Here is a 26550-nt window from a genome sequence, read left to right on the forward strand (position 1 = left end):
AGACTTTACAGTTAAAACTGGAAAGAACAGCCTCGCCTAGCTCTTCTTGCACTCACCCCTCAGTCTCCAAATTGAAAGGTATGAAGCATAAGAAAATTATCTTTAGAGACCCACATAGCCGTTGAAGTGCCCACTGAGTGCTTTGCATATGTGAACCTTAGAGGCATGCTTCCATCTTGGTCGCGAGTCAGCAGCAGTAACGATCATGACCTTGCCTCTCTTCATCCAGATCGTGTCTGCAGTGCAGTACTGCCACCAGAAGCGGATCGTTCACAGAGACCTCAAGGTGAGCCACGTTGCCCTCACTCGTGTACGCTCTCCTCGTGTGTGTTCAGCTCCTGCTGCTCACGACACGGATGAGGGACATACTAGGTTGTGTTACTAAATTTAAAAAAAATCCTGAGGCTTAGTCTCCATTTTAGTTAAAGCAGTGCATTGTTGGTCTTTGGAGAAAATCGCCCACCACCCAGCAGCTGAGCGCGCCCAGAAATGCACGCCTGCCCTGGACAGCACGCTCGGGGCTGCCCGCGCCCGTCTGTCTCCCCAGCCAGCGTTCTCTCCTGCTAACAGCAGCGGCTATTTGAGACCTACTGCACGGTTCTCCGCCTTTGCCCACATTCCTGGCATAGGCTCAGGTTTCCTATTTCACAGAGAAAATAGAAACAGCAGGCAGAAACTCCCTGTTTCCCAGCAGGCCCTCCAACTTAGCTGCACCTGCGTCCACCCTTGACCTTGCGGAGTTTTCCTCTGTTACAGGACAGCACAGCACTGCTGCGGACCCCGCTGGCGTTCAGGATCTGTGTCTCTCCCTCCCAGGCTGCTGTGCTGCCTCCTCCGACCCCTCCTTCTTCACCTCCTGTCTCTGCTGGTGCCTCACTAGCAGCATGTGTAAAACGTGCTTACATCCACACTCTCTTCTACCTAAGAACCTCCCACCCCAGTTCTTCTTCCCAGTATACCCTTTTATTCTCTTCCCCTTCACAGCCATTTTTCTCCAAACATTGCCTAGATTCTTTCCTAACTTGCCGTCACTTCCTCTCTCTCCTCGCATAGCTGTTACTGGCTGATTGGCTTGCTGCTCTGTTCACCCACCCTGCTGCGTTCACACTCACTCCATCACCTCTGGTTTGCTAATCCCCAGATCTGTTCCTGCATCCAGAGCTCTCTTCCAGGACCCAGTGTCCAGCTGACAAAAGGACACCTCCTCAGCACCCCTCAGGCAGCTTGATTTAGCATGTTAAATACCTAAACTCTTCCTTGCTAAACTTAAATTTGTATTGCTCATTGTGGCGACTGATGTACCCCAGGTGCCTCTGTCTCCTTTGCTCTGACACCCCTTGGTCCCCAGGTCCCTGCTGCTGCTCCCTGGGTGTTGCTGAGCTTGCTTTTCTCTGTCCCTGCTCGCACTGTCCAGTTCTAGTCCCCTGGCGTCTGGGACCGTATCACTACAGTAGCCTCTTGCCTGGTCCTCCCTGCTTCCAGTTTTGCCTCTTTCCTACATGGCAACCAGAATGGTCCTTTAAAAACACAAATAAGATTGTCATGGGACTTCCCTGGAGGTCCAGTGGCTAAGACTCTGGGCCCCCTGCATTGGGCGTCCAGGTTTAAACCCTGGTCAGGGAACTAGATCCCACATGCTGCAACTAAGACCCAGCACAGCCAAATAAGTAAGTAAATGTTTTTTAAAAAACCACACACACGCACACACACAAATAAAACTTGTCATTCCCCTGCTTGAATGACTTTTCCGTGGCTTCCCATTGCCCTTAGGATAAAAGGCTAAACTTCCTGAATATAAGTCGCTCAACTGGCCATTTGTAATTCAGCCATAACCATGTCTCCCGCCTTCTCTACTGTACTCTGCCTTTCAGTTTCTTGAGCAAACTGTTCTGTCTCACCCTATGGGTTTTCAGACTGTTACTCTGCTTGAACTCTCTCGCGTTGACACACCCACTGCCGTCACCTAATCCTCGCAGTGGTTTCAGTCCATCTGGTTCGCACCTCTCAGTGCCGGGCCCACCGGTCACAGCACTGAGGGCCCGGGGTGTAGCAGCAGGTTTTCCTCCCCTCCCTTTGTAAACTGTGAGCTTTCTGAGGCCAGGACCCTGTCTGTCTTTGCATCCAGACAATAATATAACACCTGGTGTATAATTGCCATGTGATAAATGTCTGTTAAGACAAGCAGGCATGACTGTGATCTCTGTCTTAAATGAAGTTTAGGGTACCCTTCTCAGTAATAGCCATTATACACCTTATTTAGCAGTGTTTGTGAAATGTGACTGTCCACTTAGAAGGATACTTAGAAGGATCTGTTTTTTAAAAGCCCCTTATTCTTAGCTGAAAAAGCTCTTCCAATATTGTTCTGTCATGAACATTTGCTGTTTAAATTGGTGCTGGAATTGATCTATACAGTGGGGCCCCCATATCCCCAGGTTCTGCATCTGTGGCTTAGGAGGGCTGGCTGGCTGGACCGTTTTATATGATGGTGGAGGATGGTGTCCACAGGGTCCGAGCCAGTGCCCTCAGAAGACCGAGGGACCACTGCACCGTGCACCTCTTGTTGGTTGTTAATGCTAGAACATTAGGTATTCTGAATTATCTCCTCTTTTTTTCTCTCTAGAAAGAATGTTTTCTTATTCATTAGGATATATTAAGTTTATATCATTACAAAAAGGTTTTATGAAATGCCTAATTCTATCACAGTTCATTATATTTTTTGTTAAATTTCATTTTTGTCTTGATGTTTTCCCTCTAGGCTGAAAATCTATTGTTAGATGCTGATATGAACATTAAAATAGCTGACTTTGGTTTTAGCAATGAATTTACTGTTGGCAGTAAACTGGATACGTTTTGTGGCAGTCCTCCGTATGCGGCCCCAGAGCTCTTCCAGGGCAAGAAATACGACGGGCCAGAAGTGGACGTGTGGAGCCTCGGCGTCATTCTTTACACTCTAGTCAGCGGGTCGCTCCCCTTTGATGGGCAGAACCTAAAGGTAAATGAAGCACTTGCATCCTTGTCCTTCAGAAGGCTTAAAGGATTTTGTCAAATGATAAGAGGTAACGTGTCAGTGTTGTTTCAGTGGGGGAGTTGGGTTCTTTTTTAACCGAAAAGTTGACTTAGAGGTTTTCTTTCCTCTCTACCTCCCCAAAGGAACTGAGAGAGCGAGTATTAAGAGGGAAATACAGAATCCCTTTCTACATGTCCACAGACTGTGAAAACCTTCTCAAACGTTTCCTGGTGCTAAATCCAATAAAACGAGGCACTCTAGAGGTAATCACATAAGTGGAAATAAAGAGCAACTTTGAAGAGTCTTTAAAAGTATTTTTAGAATTTTGCTTAGTTTGTATGACATATTGAATACTATCCTGGGGTTTGTTTTTTTTTTTTTAAGCAAGATTGAGACATTTTTAAAAAGTTATCGTTTGAACCATAATTGATGAAATGTTGAGAATGAATTTCCCTAAATATTGTGATTATCAGAATGCTTCATTTATACTGCTAACGACCCAGTTCACGTTTCAGCAAATCATGAAGGACAGGTGGATCAACGCAGGGCATGAGGATGATGAGCTGAAACCGTTTGTTGAACCAGAACTGGACATCTCAGACCAGAAAAGAATAGGTAATTACTCTGTGCCTGCACGCTGGTGTGTGTGCCAGTGACATACTTTTCCCTTCATTTATATGTGTACACCCAAAACAGGGATGGGCTTCCCTGATGGCTCAGTCAGTAAAGAACCTGCCTGCAGTGCAGGTGACCCAGGTTTAATCCCTGAGTCGGGAAGATCCCCTGAAGAAGGAAATGGCAAATTGCTCCACTATTCCTGCCTGGAATATCCCATGGACAGAGGAGCTTGGTGGGCTACAGTCCATGGGATCACAAGAGTGGGACACAATCCACCAAAACGGGGAAAATAACGGGGATAAGTATAGATTACATGAAGCAGCTAATATGTTTTGTCATATTTAGGAAGTCATCTTCAGGCCCTGTAATAGTACTCAGTAACTCAGAAATAAGCCAGCTGCCCATTTATGTTAAAACAATGTGTGATCTTTTCGGTCAGATAAAGGAAATTAGTTTACCCTGTAATGGAATGATTTCTTAACCAAAGGAAGCCCGTAAACTGTGTTATGCCCTTCTTTTAGACATTATGGTGGGAATGGGATACACACAAGAAGAAATTCAAGAATCTCTTAGTAAGATGAAATATGATGAAATCACAGCTACATATTTATTGTTGGGGAGAAAATCTTCAGAGGTAAGTATAACCAGATAAAAATGTATAATATCCTTTTTGCAAATTATTAGCTCATGTAATAATTAGTTTTGGGGTTTTTTTAATGTGTATAACATTAATAATATTTTTAAATTTACCTTCAAATGACTGATCTAACTCCTATGACTATTATGAGCTACTATTTTAGCTTTAAGATAATAACCTTTAATAACTTGGCGTTTGTTAAGTTAACCTATGTAGTCAGTAATAGTTTTAAAATGATGTAAAGTATCAGATGAAATAGAGCATTTTTAGTTTTTTGAAAAAGCCTAGAAGAACATAAATATCTATCCGTGTGTGAATTTTTCCAGTAGTTAGAAAAATACTTTTGCCTGAGTTTAGGGTTGTCTCTTTTGTACACTGAGGTTTTTCTCTCTAAATGAACAATTTGTAAGAGGTTTGTGTGTTACAAGAAGTTTAGTTTCATAATAAACCATTTGGGCTCGTGTTGTGGTTTGCTCTGTTCTTCTCATTTTCTCTTAGCTGGATGCTAGTGATTCCAGTTCTAGCAGCAATCTTTCACTTGCTAAGGTTAGGCCGAGCAGCGACCTCAACAACAGTACTGGCCAGTCTCCTCACCACAAAGTGCAGAGAAGTGTCTCTTCAAGCCAGAAGCAGAGGCGGTACAGTGACCATGGTAAGTAAGTTTGAGATCATTCCAGCATTTTCCAGGCCTCCCGTTAACCAAGAGGCCTCCTGACATTGCCAAGCATCCTTTTGCTTATGGCCTCCTGGGGTTAAGGTTGCTTGATTGCCCTTCCTAGCGTTTCTTGCAAAGCAGTCCTGCAGGCGCTGCAGGCTCTGATCTCCTTGGTACACTCAGTAGTAGTCTTGGGTTGACTAAGGCCTGGCTGGGTAGAAACCTGAGCCACGTGGGAATTTATCAAGCACTTGAACTGAGAAAGTGATTTTCAGTTTTGTCGAAGTTAAATTTATAAAGCCACATGTGGCCAGTGGCTACCACAATGGACAGCACAGCCCTGGAAAATGTATAGTACACCAGTTTTGCCTTAATTGGTCTAAATTTTTGACTCATGTCATTCTCAACCACACTCTTAACTGTCCATGTGTCTAAACACCCTCACTCTTACATTTTCACCATAGAGTGAATCTTTCATGAGACTTAGGACCCAGAAGGATGCTTACCAAACGTGACAATTACTCTGCCTTCAAGGCAGCCCCGTTTGTTGGAATCCAGAGACTCTAGCAGATTGCATTTATTCACGTGTTAATTCCTTTCATTCCAGGGCACAAATTTATGTTGGCCTAGTCTTGACTTTTAAAAATACATCCTCACGTGGAATCCTCGTTCATTTCTTTGTTCAGTTCACTTCCCTTCCCTGGGCTTTGTCCTCCTGTGTTCTTCCACCTTGAGAGTTGGCGCTTAGAACTGTACAAAGCATTCCAGGTGTCTACAGCTTTGGCTTTGTACCGAAAGTGGTGACCCTTTGTTTGGTTTCCATTTCTCTTCCCGCTGCCAATGCCTCTGTGTGGTTTAGGCTGAAGCAGCACATTGTGCTGATGCTGTCAGTAAGCTGTCTGCACGTCTGCTGTTTTCCAGGGTGTAACGGAAGAGCTCAGAGCTTGTCTGATGCCTGAATTTTGCAGATGGCATTTGTAAATCAAGTGTTGATCTGGGTCTCAGTCTTTTGTGTTCATATTAGTTGCTAGCAAGGAGGGGTTTTTCTGTGTGCTAAATACAGAGCAGTTAGTGAAATGCCTGTGTGTTGCTCTGAATTTAAAGAGAATTGCTCCTAAATCCTGGAAGAAACCTGGTATTAGTTTTCTCACGTCCCTAATGACTGTCTTAGTAAGTTCATTCTTCCTTAAGCAGAATCTGTCTGGATTAGTAATGCCCTTTTTCCCAGCTCAGAAGATTGTAGAGCTAAAAAGAGATCACCAAACCCCCGTGTTGGCAGTAAAGAAATAGGTCAGGATTGCTCACCAGGTCTTCTGAGGTGAAGTGGAAGTGCTCGAGACAGAATCCAGCACTCCTGGTCCCTGGTTTCGGGGGTCAGTCCACTAATCCACCCATTGCCTCTTGTAGTAGTACTTTTATAGTAATAATCATTCTACCTTCTTGGAGCCTTTGATACTAAAAAGAAATTCACAAAGGAACATTTCAGGAAATTCTGTACATAGATCACAGACCCAGTTCCACATTCTTTTTTACTTTTTGGGGGGATGAAGATAGTGGTCAGCAATAAAAGGAGAACTGATTATGCCTCTGGCACTGTTCATATAAGTGCTAAGATTGGGCTGGGTTCCAAGGACTAGAGTCTAGTAGAGCACACCCACTTGGCGCCGTGTGCAGCAGGCAGCCTGGCCAGTCCAGCTGCAGCCCGGCCTCCCACCCTCGTCTCTCCTCACGTCCTCTAGCTCTCAACGCGGCGGACTCGTATATGCTGGCTTCTGTGAAACTGCGACAGATTTTGTGTGTGTTTTTCGTTTGGGTCCCACGTGTGAACACCCCCCACCCTGCTGCCATGTGTGTGTATTTTTCCTCGGAAGGGAGCTCTTCATCAGATTTGTAAGGGATTCTTTTATTTAAAAAAAAAAATAAAAAGGCTGAAGACTCACTATTCTATTAATAAATGGTATTAGGGTAGTTGGTAGTGATCAGAAAAAAAGAATGCATCCATTTCTCACATCCTATACAAGGTTGGATTCCAATTGAAATAAAGATGTAAATATATAAACAGCAGAAAGATGTTAAAAGAAAAAAATGAGATAATTTCTTTGTAATTTGGACTTGTTAAGGACTAAAAGCCACAAAAGAAAAGACTTAACAAATTGGACTATATAACAGTCATATGTGGGGGAAGTCCCTGGTGGTCCAGTGGTTAGTCAAGACTCTAGACACTTTCATGGTGCAGATTCAGTTCCTGGTTAGGGAACTAAGATCTGGAAAGCTGTGCAGTACACCCCACTCTACCCCTAAAAGATAAAAAAGAACAGTCACTTTTTTGTGTGATAATGGAACACAGCAAGAAACACTCCTCAGCAATGAAAAGGAGGAAATTGTTGATAAATACAACAATTTGGATGGATCTTGGAGGAGTTATGCTGAGTAGGGGGAAACAATCTCAGAAGGTTACATTGACTATTCACATAACATTCTTGAAATGAGGGAGTTACAGAGGTGAGAACGGATTGGCCAGGATTCAGGAAAGGGACTTGTGGAAGGAATAGAGGTGGCTGTGAAGGGTCGCCCTCAAAATCCTTGACGCAGAACTGTTCTGTGCCTTGGCGGAGGGTGAACGCATGAATCTGTGCATGTGGGTAAAGTGTGTAGGACTGAACACGCTGCACACGATGCAGGTGAAACCGGAGTGGCCTGAAGGAAAGAGGCCAGTGGGCTGTGTCAGCAGCCATCTCCACGCACAGTCTCAAAGCCTAAAGTGGAAAAAAAAATTATTTTCTTAATCAAAGTAGTAGATGTTCAAAACGAATTGATATAGTAATCGTAAAGGTTTAGAATGTCATTGGATGTATCATGATAGTGAGAATAAAAATAAGTATTAAGGGTAGTATCCTACATGTGGCTGATTCTTTGTTTTATATGTTAAAATTGCCAAACTGGAAGCTTAATTGTTCTCTTCCCATAAATGAAATCAAATTTCTGTTCATTTTTAATTATTTCCAAATAGATTTACTGTTTATATATTTATTATTTATTGGTCGCACTGAGTGGCTTGTGAGATCTTAGTTCCCCACCCAGGGATAGAACCCAAGTCCTTGGCAATGAAAGTGCAGTGTCCTAACCACTGTACCACCCGGGAATTCTCTAGGCTTACCATTTAGATTTTTGTCCAAGAGGTAGCTTTTCTGTACCCCACTTCATCCTATTTTTTTATTGGTTTATTTTTCTATTGAAATATACTTGATTTGCAATGTTGTGTTGATTTCTGCTGTACAGCAGAGTGACTCTATTATGCATAAACATACACTGTCTTTTGTACCCTTCTCCATTATGGTTTATCTCAGGGTATTGACTACAGTTCCCCTTGCTGTACAGAAAGGCCCTGCTGTTTGCCCACCCCATGTGTGTAGTCAGAGGACTGTGACGCAAACTCAAAGTCCCTCCCTTCCCCTCCCATCCATTTTTTTAATAGACCGAAGCATATAAAAATCTTTTCTCAACATAATTGTTGAGCATTTGGTGCTGTGTCTTAAGATCACCACTGGACATTATATATAATGAACATGCAAGTTATCTTGTTCATCTCCAAAATTCTTTGAACTCCAGATCTCCTGTGTCATCACAGTTTCTAGATGATTTCTTGCAAGACATGAGTTACTTGCCACCTGGGATGCCCCTGAGCGCCCTCCTGGGAGTGGATGCCAGCTGCAGCACCCCGCACCCCTGTCCTCCCAGTCGCTTGCATGAGGAACATGCTTTCCTCTGCTTGTACTGCCTTTCCTCATCGACTCAAGTTCCTGTTTATCTAGACGAGCATGAGTGCTTTAAAAAAGATGCAAGATAAAGTGTCAAGAGAAATGGCCTGTAAATCTGTACTGTTCTTTCCAAAAGCTGAAGGCGTCTCTTGTACAGCAAGGGTGAGATTCGCTCAGATGTGCCAGGTTGGAGCAGTTACTCTGCATGCTGTGTGTGCTTCCTGAGCTGTCCAGGAACACCTGTGGAGGTGTTTCAGGACCACTGTATAAGCTTACTAGGTTACAAAAACCCTTTTAGAAAGTTGGGGACTAGTAAGTAAAATTTTAAAATTTAATTCATTGCATAGGGAAAGCATACATGAATGGGAATCATCTTAGAAGATTTTACTGTTTGATATTAGATGAATAGAAATCTTGGATCATCTTATAAAGTTTATTTTCATGATAAAATATAAAATTTTAAAAATATTCAGAATATAAAATACTCTGACTTTTAAAAAGTGAATTCTTTATTTTAGCTGGACCAGCTATTCCTTCAGTTGTGGCATATCCAAAAAGGAGCCAGACCAGCACTGCAGACAGTGACCTCAAGGAAGACGGAGTTCCCTGCCGGAAACCAGGCACCAGTGCTGTTGGAGGAAAGGGGGTTGCTCCAGCCAGTCCCATGCTCGGGAACGCAAGTAACCCTAACAAGGCGGATATCCCGGAACGGAAGAAGAGCTCCACTGTCCCTAGTGTAAGTGTTGTGGGACTGTATAGCCTGCCTAGGATTGTAGCATTGAAGTGACACATTTTACTGCTCTGTTCTTAGGCCTACAAAGCCCTGCCCCCTGGGCCCCTGTGTAGTGTCACCCTGTTGGGATCACTAGCTCTGTTGCAGATGTTTCTTACTGCACTCTATTCCACTGGATGAGATCCTCCATGTCAAGGGCTGTTTCTAGTTACTCCAAAAATGTCTGTGAGATGGAAAGACTGCATAGTCTGACAAGAAATAAATAAAACCAGTGGTGACGGTGCAGACAGGCGGTCGCAGCCTGACGGAGTCTGTCCAGGGAGGGCACTGTGGGGCCTAACTACAAGGCAGGAACATGGTGTTTGGCATGTCAGAGGGCTCTGTCAGTACAGAACCTTGACTGAGTCCTGACCTTGTGCCAGGGGCCCTGCCGAGTGCTTTGCCACATGTCAGCTACATCTTAAGGCGAAGAACTCGAAGAAAAGTTAGGTAATTGTCCAGAATTATACTACTGACCTAAATCCATCTCTTAATTCCTGCACTTAACAAAATCTCCCTAGAGAGTAGGTAGTGTTTGTTAAATTGAATCTGTTCAGTTTCAGAAACTTTTCATGGATTGAAATGTGTTCTCTTCTGAGCTAAAAAAATAATCACTCTTCTTAGCACTCTACAGAATTTTTTTTACTTGTGATGAGAGCTTCTTAGGTTTACTCTCTTAGCAACTTCCAAATACACAATACAGTATTACCAACTATAGTCAACCTGCTGTATATTGCATCCCCATGACTTATAACTGGAAGACTCCAAAAGTAATTTTGACAAGAATTTGCAGAGAATGAACAATTTTAAGGATATTCTGTAATCACGTTTTCCCTGAAAGTTAACAGTGACACAGCCTTCCTCCAACTCTAAAGAAACCCCAGAGTCGGGAGCCTGCACTGTGCAGCTCCCTTGTCCTGGTTTGGGGAGGGGTCATACAGGAGCCCGAAGAGTCTTGTTTGCTCTGTCCGCTGACCTTGTGCTTCATCAGAATAAATGCTGTGTGGAAAGGCTTTCTATTTCGACTTCAGTCGTCATTCCATAGCCCTGCAGTTTAAATCCAGCCTTAAAGAAACTTGTTCCTTGCCTTCATAACTTCTATTCCTTGGCTGTACTCATCAGCACATCCCCCTTATGAAAATATATCCCAAGCATTGTTAGCCGCTCATATTTATTTATAAAGGAAAAAAGTATGTTGCTTTAATTGTCTCCCATTTGTCTTCAGAGTTTCCTTATACGTGACCTGCTCATGCTGTGGTAAAGGTGGCTGCTGTTAATCTTTTTTTTTAATTCCCTGATAAAAGTTGTCCCGTGACTGTTGTTCTCCTTTTTTTAAAATTTTGAAAGTACTAACTTTTGAAAATTGATGTGAAGTTCACCTACATACAGTTAACCATTTGAAGCATTTATTCAGCGCATCTGGTACATGTTCAGCCTCTGCCTCTCTGGCTCCCAAACACCGCAGATCGCCCTGCGCTCGTTGAGGGGTTCATCCCCAGGCCTCCCTTCCAGCCCCTGCAGCCTCCAGCCTCTTTCTCTCCCAGTAGATTGGCCTCTTCTGGACGTGTCAGAGACGTGCACTTACACAGGCCTTCTGTGTCTGGCTTCTTTCACTCACCATAATATTTTCAAGTTTCATCCAAGGATTCATTCCTTTTTATATGCCACAGTTTATCTCCTTACCTGTCGATGGACATTTAGTGTGTTCCTGCCCTTTGGTTATTATAAATAATGTTGCTGTAAGTGTCTGTGTACAAGTTTGTGTGCCACAGCTGCACTTTTTTATATCCTTACACATTCGCATGCTTGTTTCTCCACATTCTTGATGTATTTGTTATTTTCTAGGGGTTTTGTTTTTTTTTTGATTGTAGCTCTCCTAGTGGATGTGAAGTGGTATCTTACTGTGGATTTGATTTGCATTTCCTAAATGACCAATGGTATTCAGCATCTTTTCATACGTTTATTGGCCATTAGTATGCCTTCATTGGAAAACTGTCTATTCTGTCCTTTGCCCTGTGTGACATATCTGAATCTCTTGTCAAATCCAAGATCATGCAGATTTATCTGTTTTTTTTTAAATTTTTTCTAATAGTTTTGCAGTTTTAATTCTGATTTTTTTTATTTTTGTTTCATTTGTATATTTACCTCATAATCCTTGCTTTTTAATGTTTTAGTTTGAAATTATTACCTTTTAAAAAGTGAATTTCTCTATCTTCCTCGTTCATTTTAAATAATCCATGAGTTACTACTCTCTAGATTATTGTAGCCAGCTTTTCAAAGTCACTTTGCCATAGCCATTTTTCATTATTGCAGAAATACTGGAAGTTAGGAAAGAACGTAGAGGTTGCTGCCTTCATCTTCTTTTCTGACCTAGTGCCCAGTGCTGTTAATACAATGTTGTTCTTTAGTCGCTAAGTCATATCTGACTCTTGTGACCCCTTGGACTGTAGCCCTTTGGGCTCCTTTGTCCATGGGATTTCCCTAGCAAGAATACTGGAGTGGGTTGCCATTTCCTTCTCCACGGTACCTTCTCAAACTTGCATCAGCACATGGATTCTTTACCACTGAGCCACCTGGAGAGCCCGTTAATAATTCAGGTTTATTTAAAGACTAAGTACTCATGTTTATTTAAATGGGATTTCTTTGCCTGTTGTATTATGCTTACTGAATCGTTTAAGACCAAAATGCCCTTTTTTTCAAATAGAGTAATATGGCATCTGGTGGAATGACGCGACGGAATACTTACGTTTGCAGTGAAAGAACTACAGCTGATAGACATTCAGTAATTCAGAATGGCAAAGAAAACAGGTATGAAATTTTACTTGTTTTCAAGAAAATGTGTTTTTCCCAAGAGAAGTGGAAGGATGATATTTACTTCTTAGTTTTTATAATCAAAATTCAAATAATAGTGGTAAGTATTCTCTAATGGTAAGTTAAATTTAAATGCAGTTCTAGTGAGATCCTAGCCAAATTCCTCTCCTGATCCAGAGCTTATTCTCCTGGCTGGCTGAGTGTGATGATTGGAAGGGTTGAGTTAAAACCAGGGAGTTTTCCCAGGTGAAATAGGTGGTAAGCTGCGCTTTAATGGTAGAACTGTGAACAGGGAAATGGAGATTGCTTTGTGCACATGAATATCTTGAACCAGGACTGGAAGTGGGGAAGGATGATGGCCTGAGACAGGGAGCCACGCCTCAGGGACGAGGAGCACCAGATGGGGTGGGCGAGCCGTCTGTTACAGGTCAGCAGTGTGCCAGAAGGGCCGGGTAGATGAGTAACACTTTAAAGGTGGTCTTCACCTTAAAAGAGACACACTTGAATATCCAGAGAAATGGAGAGTTGTCTTCTCAATGGTTTTAATCTGGTAGAGAGGCAATCTTACGTTGAATAAGCATGATTTTAAAATACTAATAGTAATATATCCGTAAGGAATCAGATCATAGAGACCCCTTTCTAGGGGTTTCAAAATAAGAAATAGAAAAGTGGGATTAAGTAGATCAGCAGCCATGCAGCAGAGTTCAGTTTGGGTGGAGAGAAAAGAGGAGAACGGTGCTTGGCAGAGCAGCTGAATACATTCTGTGTAGAAAAGATTTCTCAGCTGGGCATGGTTTTCCTTCTTTTGTTTTGGAAGAGTAGTATAAAACTAAATTCAGAATGATGAGATAAAGTGAGCAGAAAAGTTCTGAAATAGAAATCCATAAAATAAATTCACATCATCATTCATGGTCCCCTGGCCTCTCAACTTGAACATTATTTCATCAGCGCTTTCTCATGTGTAGCATCAAAATTGTTTTTCTTCTTTTTCTGACATTTACTTTCTGAAATTGCACTGTGAAGTTTCTGTTTCCTTAGATCTCACCAATCAAATGAAATGTTTGATCACTAACTTCTCTAACAACCTAAACAGAAATTCTATCATTTTTCATCCTTAAAACCAGACTATTTTGTCATTCCCTTCTTCCACAGACCACTTATGTTTGAATTGACATGAAGGGAAAAGCTTGTTCTGTGAGATTACATTCATTCATTTTTTTCCAGTGACTTTTTAGAAATATTTACATCTTGGTATTCTGTCTTTGAATCCTGTCTGTGTTTGTTCTCTCCTAATAACTTGAGTAGAGCCACTGGGCTAGATAACTACAGATTAATGATTGGTATGTTTATTTTTTTAATAGTAGTCTGTCCTTTGGTAAATTTTCTTTTATTACAGTTGCTTTCTCAAATCTATCAAATTGCGTATAGTTTAGGGGACTGAGTAGGAGATACCAATAGAAGACTTAATTAGACAGAAGTTTCTTTCTTTTTCTTTTGGCTCCACAGGAGCCAGGATTGATCCTGGGTCCCTGCAGTGAAAGCGCCGAGGCCTAACCCCTGGGTCACTGGGGAGTTCCCAGACATTTCTGTTAAGAATTTTAATCTGTAGAACTAGAAGAATGTTGTTTCATGACTATTGTTTTTTAAAAATTCTTCTAAATTGTTGAACTGCTCTCCCAGATTCCTCTTGAACTTTAGAATATACACCTCTCTGAGGTACAGAGTCAGACTTTGCTTTAAAAGGCTGTTACGACCGTGATCTCTCTGCTCCCTCAACTTGGGATTGTGCACACGGCTTCTCTGATTCTCCTCTCTTGCAGCTACACAGTTCACTCCTTGGAGACAGTTTTAAGAATACTCTTGATTTCTTTGGAGTCATTACCTGGTTTCTGCCTACAGATACCTTCCTCAGTGGGGCTGCCCCCTCCTTATCCAAACCTGGGCCTCGTTGCTCTGTTGGCATCAGTTACAGTGCTCGCCTTCTGAAAGTATTGTCTTTATCTTTAGTTAAACAGCCTCCTGCCACACAAAATGGGGCACATAATTTTAATAACACCTGGATTTTGTTTTCGTATCTTATAAATGAATTGAAAAATTATATTGGAGGTTTGAGTTCCAAACTAGTGGTCATATTTTTTTTTTACTTTCAGTTAAGGAAGACATTAAATGTGACAACTTTTCCACCCTTAAAATAGATGCTTGAGTCATAAATTATTCACAGAGCCTTCTCTGTGCACAGAAGATTGTGGCTTTTTCCTTTCCTATAGATATATATATACACACACACACATCTTATTCCTTGACTAAAATACTAGTGAGGTACAGGATGCCTGGATCTATGTTAACTTCTGGAAGAAAGACATGAATTCCTATTTTAGCCTTTAGTATGTTTGACTTTTTTCTTAAATATGTGAGTGTTGTTACAGAAATCCAACATAAGAATGATCATGGCTAACAAAAATTAGATGAATAAAGAAGGTTTTGTCACAGTTAACACATGTATCTTTGGGTTATATTTTTAATTCTGCTTTTGCCCAATCACTGAGTATGCTTTCCATCAGCATCCAGAATGTTTCATATTGGAATGTTCCAATATGGAGTAAAAGTCATATTAGACATATTTAAATATAAAGTCAAAAGGTCAATAGGAACTTCACACAATCTGAATTTTAAGAAATAGTGCTCGTTCTTTAAATAATGATTTTTTTTCCCTTGGACCCAGAACTGCTAAAAATATGATACAACTACTGTTTTGTTTGTGTAAATTTTTGTGGGATAGTCTATGGAACATAACCAGCCTTTTTGCCACATTTCTGAGGAAAAAATTTTGTCCAGCTTTCACAGCAACCAACTTGATGCAGCCCATTGTGAGTTGGGGTGGTTTGTTGTAAATAGAACTTTTGTGAGTTTGTACAAACATGAAATTCCACAAACATTTCTTGAGTTTACTGATTCCTAAATTGAAGTCCTAGGCCTGCTTTGAGAGTTTTTTTAAAAAAATCTATTTTGTTGCTTGCTTTGTGGAACTTGTGATATGACATGATTAAATTTCTAAAGAAATAATTCATTTCATTGCTTTTAAGATTATGCCCCAAATTGAATAATTTATAGTGAATATATCAATTTGGACTTCCTTTTTAAGAAGGTCTCTGACTCTAAGAAAGGTCAGTTTTTTTTTTCAAAGTACCTGTTCACGGCGTCTTGCCTGCACTCTCCAGCCAGGGGGATAGCTCAGGGCGAACAGACTGAGCCTCTGCCTGCTCGGGATTCTGACAAAAAGCCATTTCCTCATCTGAGTCTTTGGGACCACTTATATATTCTCCAGAGAACAGGCCAGGTAACCACTACCACCTCTTCTTCCCCTGCTTTTTTTAATGCACTTACTGATCCTAGGTCCTAATTTGGGCAAGAGAACGTCAGCTGCTGGGCAGGGGAATAAAGCATGTTGACTCTTGAGCTGCTCTGAGCAGACAGTAGAGCATAGAGGACAGTTGCGTTTATCTGTAGGGCCTCCCTGGTGCCCCAGCTGGTGAAGTTATTTATCTGTAGCTTAGTAAAGTGAAAGTGTATGTGTCTCCGTGTGCATGTGTCTATCTGTGCATATTGGAAACAACGAAGCATTTCTTCATGTCGTTGAATCACTGAAGACTCTTATGTTGAGGTGACAGAAACTCAGTCCAAACAAATTTAAGTTAAAGGGCATCTATGAATTCTTTTTTTTTTTTGATCATTTGACCATTATGTAGTGTTCATCTTTGTCTCTTTTCACAGCCTTTGTTTTAAATTTTTTTTTTTATTTAATTTTAAAATCTTTAATTCTTACATGTGTTCCCAAACATGAACCCTATGAATTCTTGTAACTGAAAAAGTCCTGGGATAGAGTCAGGGTTTGTCTCCTAGTTTTGCTGCGTCTGCAGGAGTTCCTTGGTGGGCTCAGCAACATCAGCCTTGATGTTGTCCCATACTCAGCTCTGCTCAAGCAGAAGCCCTGGGGCAGTGTTGGTTTGGCTATGGCCTGCCCATCTCTGAATCTGTCACTGGCCAGGATAGCGGGAAATCCAGCAGGGAGTCAGCGACATGAGGAGACGGAGACCAAGAACCTATTTCTCCCAACACAGATTCAGGTGCCAAAGGGGAAAAAATGTCAGAAACAAAAAACCAAATCCATGTTTATCTTTATAAGGTGTTTGTACAGTTCTGTGACTGTATTCAAGTCACACTCACCCAAGTCAGAGGGCAGATTGTCAAAGAAAGAGGGGCGAGCAGATCTTCTTGAGTAGTTTGTTACACAGACCTGTCTCCTTCATATTGGGACTGCTGGAATTCCAGTGGCTCACCTCCGTAATGTGCCTTTTCAGTTATCGAATATGCTTGAGCACCTGCTCTATCTGAGGCATACTGCTGACTGCAAAGTACCTGTCCACATAGTCTTGCACATACAGTATGGGGCCACATTGAGGCTGCAGGCTGTGTTTCCAGAGCACACAAGCAGACGGGAGTCACTGCGGCACCGTGGGGTGTGCCTAGCAGGTGCCGTCACTGAGTACATAGAGGGAAAGGAGTAACTCCTGGTGAAGAGGGCACTGGTGAAGCCCTCACGGAGGGGATAACCTCGGAGGTGGAATTTTGATGAAAAGAGAAAGATGTCAGCTCTCCAGACAAGACCAGCTCCTGCAAAAGTTCTTTGACCTGATGCATGACCAAGAGATGGCAGGTCAGCAGATGGGCCAGAAAGTTAAATTCCGGGAAGTAACAGTGGAAGGTCAAGCCTGGAGAGGTGGCAGGGGCGCAGCCAGATGGGCGCCTGAGGATGCGGCTCGGGTGCCAGGGTGAGGAGTCTGAACTTTATCCTGAAGACGCCGTGTGCTTTGCAAGGTTAAAAGCAGATAAGCAACAAGGATGAGGTCGGGGGTGTGTTTTAGGAAGTTCACAGCTGGTCTGGTGGACAGACTGGAAAGTGTGAGGTTGGAGAGCAGTGAAGACAGGTGGCTGAGGTCTGGGCCCGGGAGAGACGAAGCTCTGCACGGGGACCCTCAGGTGGGGAGGTGCAGGCCCAGTGAAGTGCTGTGAGGGGTTGACACCAACCAGATGATCCAGCTGCTCTGTATGTCAGGCGTGAGAGGAAAAACCTGATGGTTTCTAGGTTTCAGGCTTTGAGAGGATTTCTGCAGAGAGGCACTGAAAGAGTATGGTCAGAATTCCAAATCCCTGATTATCCTTAACTGCTCCCTTTGAAATTCCGTGGCCGTGGTGGCTGAGCAGGCATTAAGAATGAGAAAAGCCCTGGGTCGCTATGGCCTGTAGCTAGCTGTACCAGGTGGATCTGCAGGTGTGTGGCCTCTGTGTCACTCTTTTTCTGACTATAAACAGTTAATTTACTCTTATTAGTTTTCCCACCTTGAAAAAATGGGGCTTTGTTGACCTCTTAAGAATTGTGAGTGTTTTTTATAAAGAAGTCTGTGTGCTTTGAGTAGGAATGGTTTGAGAACAGGATGCTTTGATAAGTACAACTAGTTACTACTATAGCCGTGATTTTTCTAGTCCATTTAATGTATGACCGTGTGCTTTGAGAACAGGTTGAGAGCACAGTGTACGTGTTACAGATTCACTTTGATTTGAATGCAGACATCTTTTAAGATGAGCTTTATTTTTACACATAGCTTGGAGATCATCATCACTCTCACATAAATATTCAAACATGTACAGTGTTACTTTCTTTTCTTTAAAGCTACTAAACTTTTAAAAATTACTGGTTTTTAAAAAGCAGATACAGATTAGCAGTTGCTCCAGAATCCCCAAAATGAGTTTAAGAGATTTTTGTTCTTTGCCAGAAATGAGATGGTTTGGGGAGGAAGGTAATGTGCTTTGAACAACAGGTTGCTCTTTTTGTCACTGGTCCATCATACTGTTGTTTCTGCCTCTGCCTGAACCCAAACCCCCTCCCAGCCTGACAGAAATGTTCGCTTACGCAGCTAGCCCTGCCTCTGTTTGTAAGACATCTTCCACCTGTCGGCTGAGACATCAGAAGTCGATGTCCATGTCAGCCTCTGGGCACCCCAAGATGATGTTACCTCCAATAGACAGTGAAGGAGATAACTTCAAGGCTATGTAAGAAAAATGCACATTCCTTGTGAAACTAATGTGTGCCCACTGCTTCTTAATTTTGTGCTGTGGATATTATAGTCCAAGGTTTTGTTCCGGTTGTCCACAAAGTGTCCTTCCTGTGTGTGGTTTTAGTTAAGCACATCCTGTCTCATGGTGTCCCTGGTCATCTTTGTATCTTCGTGCCTCTTCATACTATAAAGGATGTAAGAAATTCCCCTTTCTCTCCAAGTTGCTTTCAGCATGTGGAATTTTATAATACTTTTGCCATTTTTGTGCTTCCAAAACTTTTTAGTTGCCTATTCTTCAGTTTCACCTGCATAGCCTTTGTTTCTTTTGTATTGGCAGGGTTCTCTGCATGTAAGCAATTTGAGAGGGAAGCAAAGGAAAAGAAGCTTGAGTTAGCTGTTCTTTGTCCTAGAATTTCCCTGCATTAATCTTGTCCTTGAAAATATGTATGTATCGTTCCCTTCAACTCCATAAGGTGTTGTTTCACTGTGTACTATTCCTTTGGTACCCTTTGCCATTTAACTTATCTTTTGCTCTTAAGTCCTATAAAATACCCCTTGGATCTGGGTTTATATACTGGTTATCTCTACTCCATATCAAAGGTATATCATGACTATAAATGTTTGTGTGCCCTGTTTGCTACAAAGCCAGGATTTTGTGAACGAAGATGTAAGAATCTGTCATTTGCTGATCTCCTAGCACTGTTCCTGGCCAGAGAGCTCCGGTTGCTTCAACACACAGTATTAGCAGCACTACCACCCCAGATCGAGCCCGGTTCCCGAGAGGTACCGCCAGCCGTAGCACTTTCCACGGTCAGCCCCGGGAGCGGCGCACTGCCACGTACAATGGCCCACCTGCCTCGCCCAGCCTGTCCCACGAAGCCACACCGTTGTCACAGACTCGAAGCCGGGGCTCCACTAATCTTTTTAGTAAATTAACTTCCAAACTCACAAGGAGGTAAGTGCCAGGTGGTGCTGGTTGGTTGGACCAAACACAAGGGCAAAAGGAGAAGTGTTTTCCCCTCCATTATGTGAAGCCACTGCCCAGATGCTTTTCATTCTGTCTTTAGCTCACATTTTTCTGGTTTGTATATCTAACGCTGTACTTCTAAAACCTTTTAGAAGAGAAATTATAGAGCCCTGAGTCCTTTCACAACACTGAAAGTTCTCGAGCGCTTGGGAAATTGTTCCTTAATTTCCATTTCTGTTAATCATACACTACTCCACATGGCGTTGCACCGCAGTTCAGCAAAGCCCCAGATCTGTTGTCGTCCAGTGGCTGGTGCCCTGCAAGCTGCCACTGAGGAGGACTGTGTGGTCTCATCCCCCGTAGACGCAGAGGAGAGACACAATGCCTCTTCTCTCATTTCATTCCAGTGTCATGGAGGAGCACCAAGTTTCTGGGAGCTTAGATCTTGAAATCGTTCTCTCTGTTGGCCTAAGGTATAATGAGAACAAAGCAGCATTCTTCTATTGTGTAGTTTTGGAGATAAAATCCCTGCTTTATTCCAAGGAAGAAGCTAGTATCTGGTCATGTATGAAATCTTTTGTTTGTCCAGTTGACTGTCAGCTGGGGCCTTGGGAGATCTCTAAGGCGCTTTCCTTGCAGAAGCTAGTCTAGAGGTTGCTAAGCCTGGAAACATTGGCCGCTACGAGAGGACAGAGAGAAGGCAGCACTGCACGCAAGTAAGCAAGGGCACCTTTAGCCGGACCACTCGCCGGGAGCCTCCAGGCCCTGCAGTTCCGGATGCCTGGAGGAAACTCTTTGTACTGGAGCCTCTCTCTGCAGTAGTCTCTCCTCCAGGTGTCCGGCAGATTTGCCTGTTAGAGACCCTCGCAGGACAGTGGTGGGACCTGCCCAGAGTCTGGAATGATAGATGCCCTCCTCACTCCTCATTTCCCTGCACTGCCTCTGGTGCATTATCCTGCTGGTCGGGTCCGTTCCATCTTTGTTACTTCCCTGTAAGCTGGATATCACTTGGCAGTCTCCTTAATGCCTCCAGTAATGTTATTTTAAATCATCCATCTAAAACTTAGACAAAACGGGACTTCCCTGGCAGTCCAGTAATTAAGACTTCACCTTCCAATGCAGGGGGTGAGGGTTCAATTCCTGGTAGGAGATCTAAGCCCCCACATGCCTCAGGGCCAAAAACACAAATTGTGAGATTAAAAACATAGTAACAAATTCAGTAAAGACTTTGAAAATGGTCCACATCAAAAATAAAAAATAAATCAGACAAGTCACATTAAGCTGTCTTTCCCCAGATTATCTGTTCATTGTCAGGATGTTGAATACCAGATTGAGGAGGACTTCAGATACCCGCTGGCGATTGACTGGCGGTCAGAGGAGTAAAATGTTTCTGGTCTATCCTCTTATTCTCTTCTTAGGCCTTTTGCTGAGACCTCCCATTCCAGGATGGGCTAAAGAACAGAGTGGTCCAAGGGGCCTTGCCAGATTTGGGGCACCCATTTTTGAGCAGCAGGAGAGACAGTTGAGTTCAAACCAAGGAGAGTCTGATGACCCCAGAATAATGCATTGCTTCCTTTCAGGGTCATTCCAGGGGCTCTCCCAAGCCTCCCTGTGCCTTAGCTCCTTCCTCGGAGACGAGGCTGCTTAGTATCAACTGGTATTTTACCTTCTGGTCCCCGAGCGCAGAGTAGGGTGTGGCAGTCAGGTCTGCCTAAGCTCCAGTCACAGGATGATCAGCTTTGTGTCCTTAGGCTTTGGTCTCAGTTGGGCTCTTTAAATAAAGCCTTGCACATCATAAAATCCTTGCCTTTACTTGTCTCCTTTGTGTTCTTTTTCTTTTGTCTTCTGAATTCTGTCATTGATAAAGGTAATATCAGCCACAATACATCAAATGCTTATTATGTGCTAACAAATAGATGTCTGTACATTTATCGATATGGAGATATTTGTTTTATATACCTATGTATGTGCGTATACACACATACATTCTCTCTCACACACATATTTAATCTCCACAGTCTACCCTGTGGAGTACACATTATCCCAGTTTTATAGAAGAAACTGGGGGTAAGATTCAGAGAGAATAAAGCATGTGTTCAGGATCCTACGGTAGAAGAATGCTGAGTCAGGTCCATGGTTCCAGGAGAGGCCCTTGATCCCCACTACATAGTGCCCCCGGGAGGGAACAGTGAAGGGCTGTTGTGGATGTGAGTCCTTTTCCCTCGTTTTCTAATTGTTTGTTTTATGTATTTGAATTGAAATTGAGGGCTGGGGCTCAATATTCGAGAGGGGGTCGTCTAACTGATTTCCACCCTCGAGTGTTTTCAGAGAGGCTTCTGTTCATTGGTTTGCACTCAGACTTGCAGCCTCCTGTGGTGCTGTCCTCCTGTTGAGACCTGTTATCCTTCTGTTGAGCCAGTTCATTCTTAAGAGCAGTCAGAGTCCTTGCTGCTCCAGCAGCATCTTATCCTCCCCTAATAATTGTGCTGATCAAAGTGCTAATGCCTGAAAGGCTCAGGTGTTGGCACTCGAATGCCGCAGGGGAGACCTGCCGGGACGTGGCAAAACAGGGTCTGGTGCCGAGCTCGCCCTCTGCCCCCGGCTGCACGGTGGGTAGTCTGAGTGCTGCAGAGAGCCCGTTCCCCGCAGGCGGGAGAGCCCGGTGCACGCGAGGGGCCCGGTGCTCCCGGGGCTGGCGCCTCTTCATCCCTCAAGGGGTTTGTGAGAGGACAAGTTAAAATCAGTCCTATGACTGCTGAGCAGTCCCCTTGACTTTCCTCAGCGAGAAAAATTGGAAATGAAAATAGGTCTTAAAGACCTTTTAATCAGTTTTCACAGGTGTCTTTCCTACTGTGTGTAATCCAAAGTGTACTACTGTTGATCTGAGTATGGAGTAGATGGCGGTTATCTCCAGTAGTTATACACTTTTCAAATTGGTAGGCCTCTGAAGTAGTGTCAAAGTCATCCCAAATTAGAGAAAAATAAAACACCAAAAAGAAGACTGTTAATTCAGTCACTCAACACAATACTTATGGGTACTTCCTGTGCTGTCGCAGAACTGAGATTTAGAAAGATCAGTAGTTTTAACAAGCCCAGGACGCGTTCAGCCAGGAATGCTTATCGTGTGATCATACCGGCCTGAGCCATAGCTGGAAGTTTCTTTTGTCAAATTCAGTTCAGTACAACCTAAACATTTCCTTAAATTTTTTAACGAGCAGTCAGTTCTTTTAAATACAGCTCTTTCAGTGTATTACTTAAAAATGAAACCCCCAATGTTATCATTTAATTTTCTGTCATTTTGGTATAAAATCTTTAAAAAGTCTACTTTAAACTCCCAGGAACTTATTACAGTGTTGTATGTCAATTATATCAAAACTGGAAGGGAAAAAAATAACTTTCCAATGACTTTTTTTTTTTCCTCTCCTTAAAAAGTGATTTATATTGAGCCACTGTAATAAGTGTTGATTCTCTTCATGGATAAACATTTTATAATGAAATTCTTAATGTTTCTGAATAAGGTGATATTTTTTGTTCAAAGATATTTTGATGAAAATTGAGAAATGTTATTTTATTTCTAGTATATTGAAAATAGCTTTTCTTTAATACAAGATGTTGAATTTTATTATCTTGAGGTGTACCCATCTGAAGAACCTTAAAAAATTTAATTATAGATACTGTCAATATTTACTGCTAAATTTTTTCTTATTAGTACAGATTTTTTTATATTTCTATTTAAAAGACTCAGTTATTTGTGATAATTTTACTTTTTCATCAGATGTTATTGTTTTCATTGTTCATTGGGCAGGAGAGGAGCCCTGTTTTACTTGCTGGTTTTATTCTATCTGTAATTAACTATTTAACTTGTGCAAGTCATTTTTGTTAATTTTTTTTTTTTTGGCTTAATTTCTTTTAGAAACATGTCATTCAGGTTTATCAAAAGGTAGGATTTATATATACACTTTTTTTTTTTTCAATCTCACCCCGAAATGGCTCCTGCAATTAACATCAGGTTTGGCTTTGTAGCCCTGTTTTTTTCCTTGAAAACTAAACTTTCTGCTGAGAACTAAATACTTATTTCTTTGAAAGGAAATTGGAGAGAAAGAGATTAACTCTGTCAGGCATCTTAAAAGGGACTGTTGCACCCATGTAACAAGAGGCCTACGCATGCTCTGTGCATTTTCTTCCTTTGGTAGAATTGTTAGCATCCAAATAATTCTTTCTTCATACTAATAACACTTGGCATGCTTCTGTTTGAAGAATGAGATGTTCAGTAACAATATGCAATTAATGGTTAGCTCCAGGCATGCAAAAGGTAAGTGGTAATTGTGTTGGGTTTTTTTTTTTTTTTAATTTCATGGAGGATTGCATAAGGGAAAGGCTGAGTTGAAGAGTAAATAGTATTGTATCTAAAAGGCACTTTCCACCAACCTCTGAAGAAAGTATGTCTTCCTGTAGTAAATGTTACTCTTACCAGGTGGATATTTTGTGATGTGACAGTCAAGAGGCCAGGGCATTGCTCACACTCAGGACACACGCCCTCCAGGGGAAGGTGGCCCCTGCAGCCTTGTCGTGCCCGCGCCTCCCAGCGCCCAGAGGCCAGGCCATGGGTTCACCTGAGATGCCACAAGTGGGTCACAGAGAGGCCTTATTCACGGGAGCTCTTTGTCAGAAACCACAGGAAGAGTGCTTTCTTCCTTTGTTCCACTCTGTGATGATTTAATTGGAAACCCACTGTACTTCGGGGCTGGAGATGGAAATGGCAACCCACTCCAGTATTCTTGCCTGGAGAATCCCTTGGACAGAGGAGCCTGGTGGACTACTGCTCATAGGGTCACAAAGAGTCGGACACGACTGAGTGACTAAGCACATACTTTGGGGAGTGATTAAAAAGTTGGAATAACTCCAGTCGAAAGCCATGCATGTGCACAGCTTCCAGAGTTGGGCAGGAATGCCTGCTGTGTATATGAACCAGGTGTGCAGCCTGCCTCCTGCACAGCCTTCCTGGGCACACAGATGGGTTTTGGCTGAGTCACACCTACGAGAGTAAGAGTCGTCATGAGCTCAACAGGTGACCAGAAAGTGCTTTGGGTTCATTCTGTAATGTCTGTTCATGTTTGGGCTGGTCGTGTCCTGGTGTGTAAGACTTCTTTTCTCTTTCCCGCTTCTCTGTGCTTCTGCATTCTACTCATTGAGGCTTCCAACTGAATATGAGAGGAACGGGAGATATGAGGGCTCCAGGTGAGGGAAATGATTTTTACTTAAAATATTTTATAGGTATTTACTTCATTTCTGTGGCAGAGGCAACACGTCTCGATTGTTCTGCGTCACATCCTTGTTCCACGTGGGGTTGCTTGGGGCGGGCAGCAGTCTGCGGTCAGGAAGCGTGTGTGCTGACGCCCGGCGGCCACGCGAGGGCGCTGCGGCGGCGCGGCCGCCTGCACATCGCCCAGCCCCGTCGCGTTCATGCCACTGTTCAGGCGTTAAGGTGCCGTTCCTCCTGCCTGCGCGCCCCTGAGGTCCGGGAGTCTGTGGCAGCACTGTCGACATGTGAATACTCCTGGCCTCGTTCTGGTCTCGAGGAAGGAAAGCAGAATATTCAGGAGAATGTTCTTTTCTCTTTTTTTGGCCTTGCAACGTGGCTTGTGGGATCTTAGTTCCCAGAACAGGGATTGAACTCCAACCCTGGCCCCAGCAGTAAAAACACTGGGTCCTAACCACTGGACCTCCAGGGAGTTCCCTAGGAGAATTTTCACATTTCAAATTAAGTGTCTTTTTTTCATATACATATAAATAATAATAATGTGGGGGCATTTCCAGGAGGTCCAGTGGTTAGGACTCTGAACTTTCACTGCCAACAGTCTGAATTCAGTCTCTGCTTGGGGAACTAAGATCCCACAAGCCATACAGTGCAGCCAAAAAAAATGAAAAAAGAATGATTATGTGGTTGAGTGGTTTTTGCTTTTAAGTTTTGTTTAGCTGTCAGTGCATGGATTTGGCTACAGAGAGAGTGACCAGATGGGCTCAGGACTCTAGATTTCTTCCACTTGGGCCCTTTTTTATACCGGTCACTACCGTGCTGTTTGAGGTCCTTAGCGCATTGCTGTCTTCCTGAGGCACAGCTCTGGTCATATGACTTCCCTGAATGAAAGCCTACAGTGGCCCCATCGTCTGCTCGAGCCTGTCCACACGAGGCCCTGTGTGGCCTCAGCAGCTTCAGTTTCCCCCACACACAACCTCCTCAGCTGAGCAAGTGTCCGGGGCGAGAGGCAGGCAGCACCCTCAGCCTGCCCTGGAGCAGGTCTCGCTGCCCTGAGTTTGTTTCCAGCCCTGGGTGGGGGGCGGGACAGAACCTTCCTCCTGGTGTGCTGAGGATCAGGGGTTCAGGACGCATTCTGTGCTTCCGTCCCTCCTTGCCTGCCTTAGATTGCCTCTGCTCAGCAGGCAGGCTTAAACCACCTCCATCATGTTGTTGAAAGCCCCCGGGCTCTTCATAGCAGTCCTCAGACACTGCTCCCCACCCCTGCCCTTCCTGTCCCTTCTCTCAGTCCTCCCGCGAGGCGGGCTCTGCCTCTCTGCGACTCTAGCAGACTGCCCGTGCCTCACCTCTGCTGCGGCTGTGTCCCTGAAGTTTAGTCTCTCCTCCTCTGACCCCAGCTCTGAGTGCTTTTGCTTTTTTTTAATAACCTATGTCATATTTAACAGCACTTTATACTTAGGAAGCTTTCAAACAGTTTTGGTAGATGTGAACCAAACTGCATGTTCTCCTAGCAGGTGGATGACAGGGAGAGCTACGTACATAGTAAAACCCGTGGCCCACCCTTAGTGCTGATGAATTTCCCAAAGGATTGAGTGTGTTAAATACATACACTGGGAGGTTTTAATGATCGAGAGTGATAGGTATTCACTGTCCTCATTGAGACCTCCGGAAACACACAGGAGAACGTAAGTAGCGGTTCCTGGCAGTAGTGATCAAATGCCACAGAGCAGACCTGGTAGGCGCCTGTTGGGAATCCTCAGAGAGCCGTGCCTGGGGTCACAGCCTGCACTGTGTGAGTCTGTACGGTGTGCATTTGGACCAGTCATTTTAGTGCTCAGCAGCAAATTAGTCCCAACATGTCACTTTCCTGTTTCAGTAGAAAGAATTGTTTTTAACTGTGATGTATTAGAAGTTTAAATGAACAGAAGAGAAGGAAAAGTGCTGAGGTTTTTGTA

At 43.2% G+C, this 26550-nt stretch overlaps 1 protein-coding gene across 1 annotated transcript in view; it reads left to right on the top strand.

The window, feature by feature from the left end:
• The window catches only part of MARK3 (microtubule affinity regulating kinase 3), a 110671-nt gene that overhangs the window by 82680 nt on the left and 1441 nt on the right, over positions 1-26550 (top strand). Inside the window, exons 7-17 of the mRNA XM_068991251.1 lie at positions 230-286; positions 2756-2992; positions 3151-3270; positions 3523-3622; positions 4147-4259; positions 4761-4914; positions 9194-9411; positions 12152-12255; positions 19069-19326; positions 23252-23278; positions 24532-24576. Of these exons, the coding sequence (XP_068847352.1) occupies positions 230-286; positions 2756-2992; positions 3151-3270; positions 3523-3622; positions 4147-4259; positions 4761-4914; positions 9194-9411; positions 12152-12255; positions 19069-19326; positions 23252-23278; positions 24532-24576 (1433 nt within the window). The remainder of the gene's footprint in view (positions 1-229; positions 287-2755; positions 2993-3150; positions 3271-3522; positions 3623-4146; positions 4260-4760; positions 4915-9193; positions 9412-12151; positions 12256-19068; positions 19327-23251; positions 23279-24531; positions 24577-26550) is intronic.

This window comes from Capricornis sumatraensis, chromosome 19 (assembly GCF_032405125.1).
Source record: "Capricornis sumatraensis isolate serow.1 chromosome 19, serow.2, whole genome shotgun sequence".
Classification (NCBI taxonomy): domain Eukaryota; kingdom Metazoa; phylum Chordata; class Mammalia; order Artiodactyla; family Bovidae; genus Capricornis; species Capricornis sumatraensis.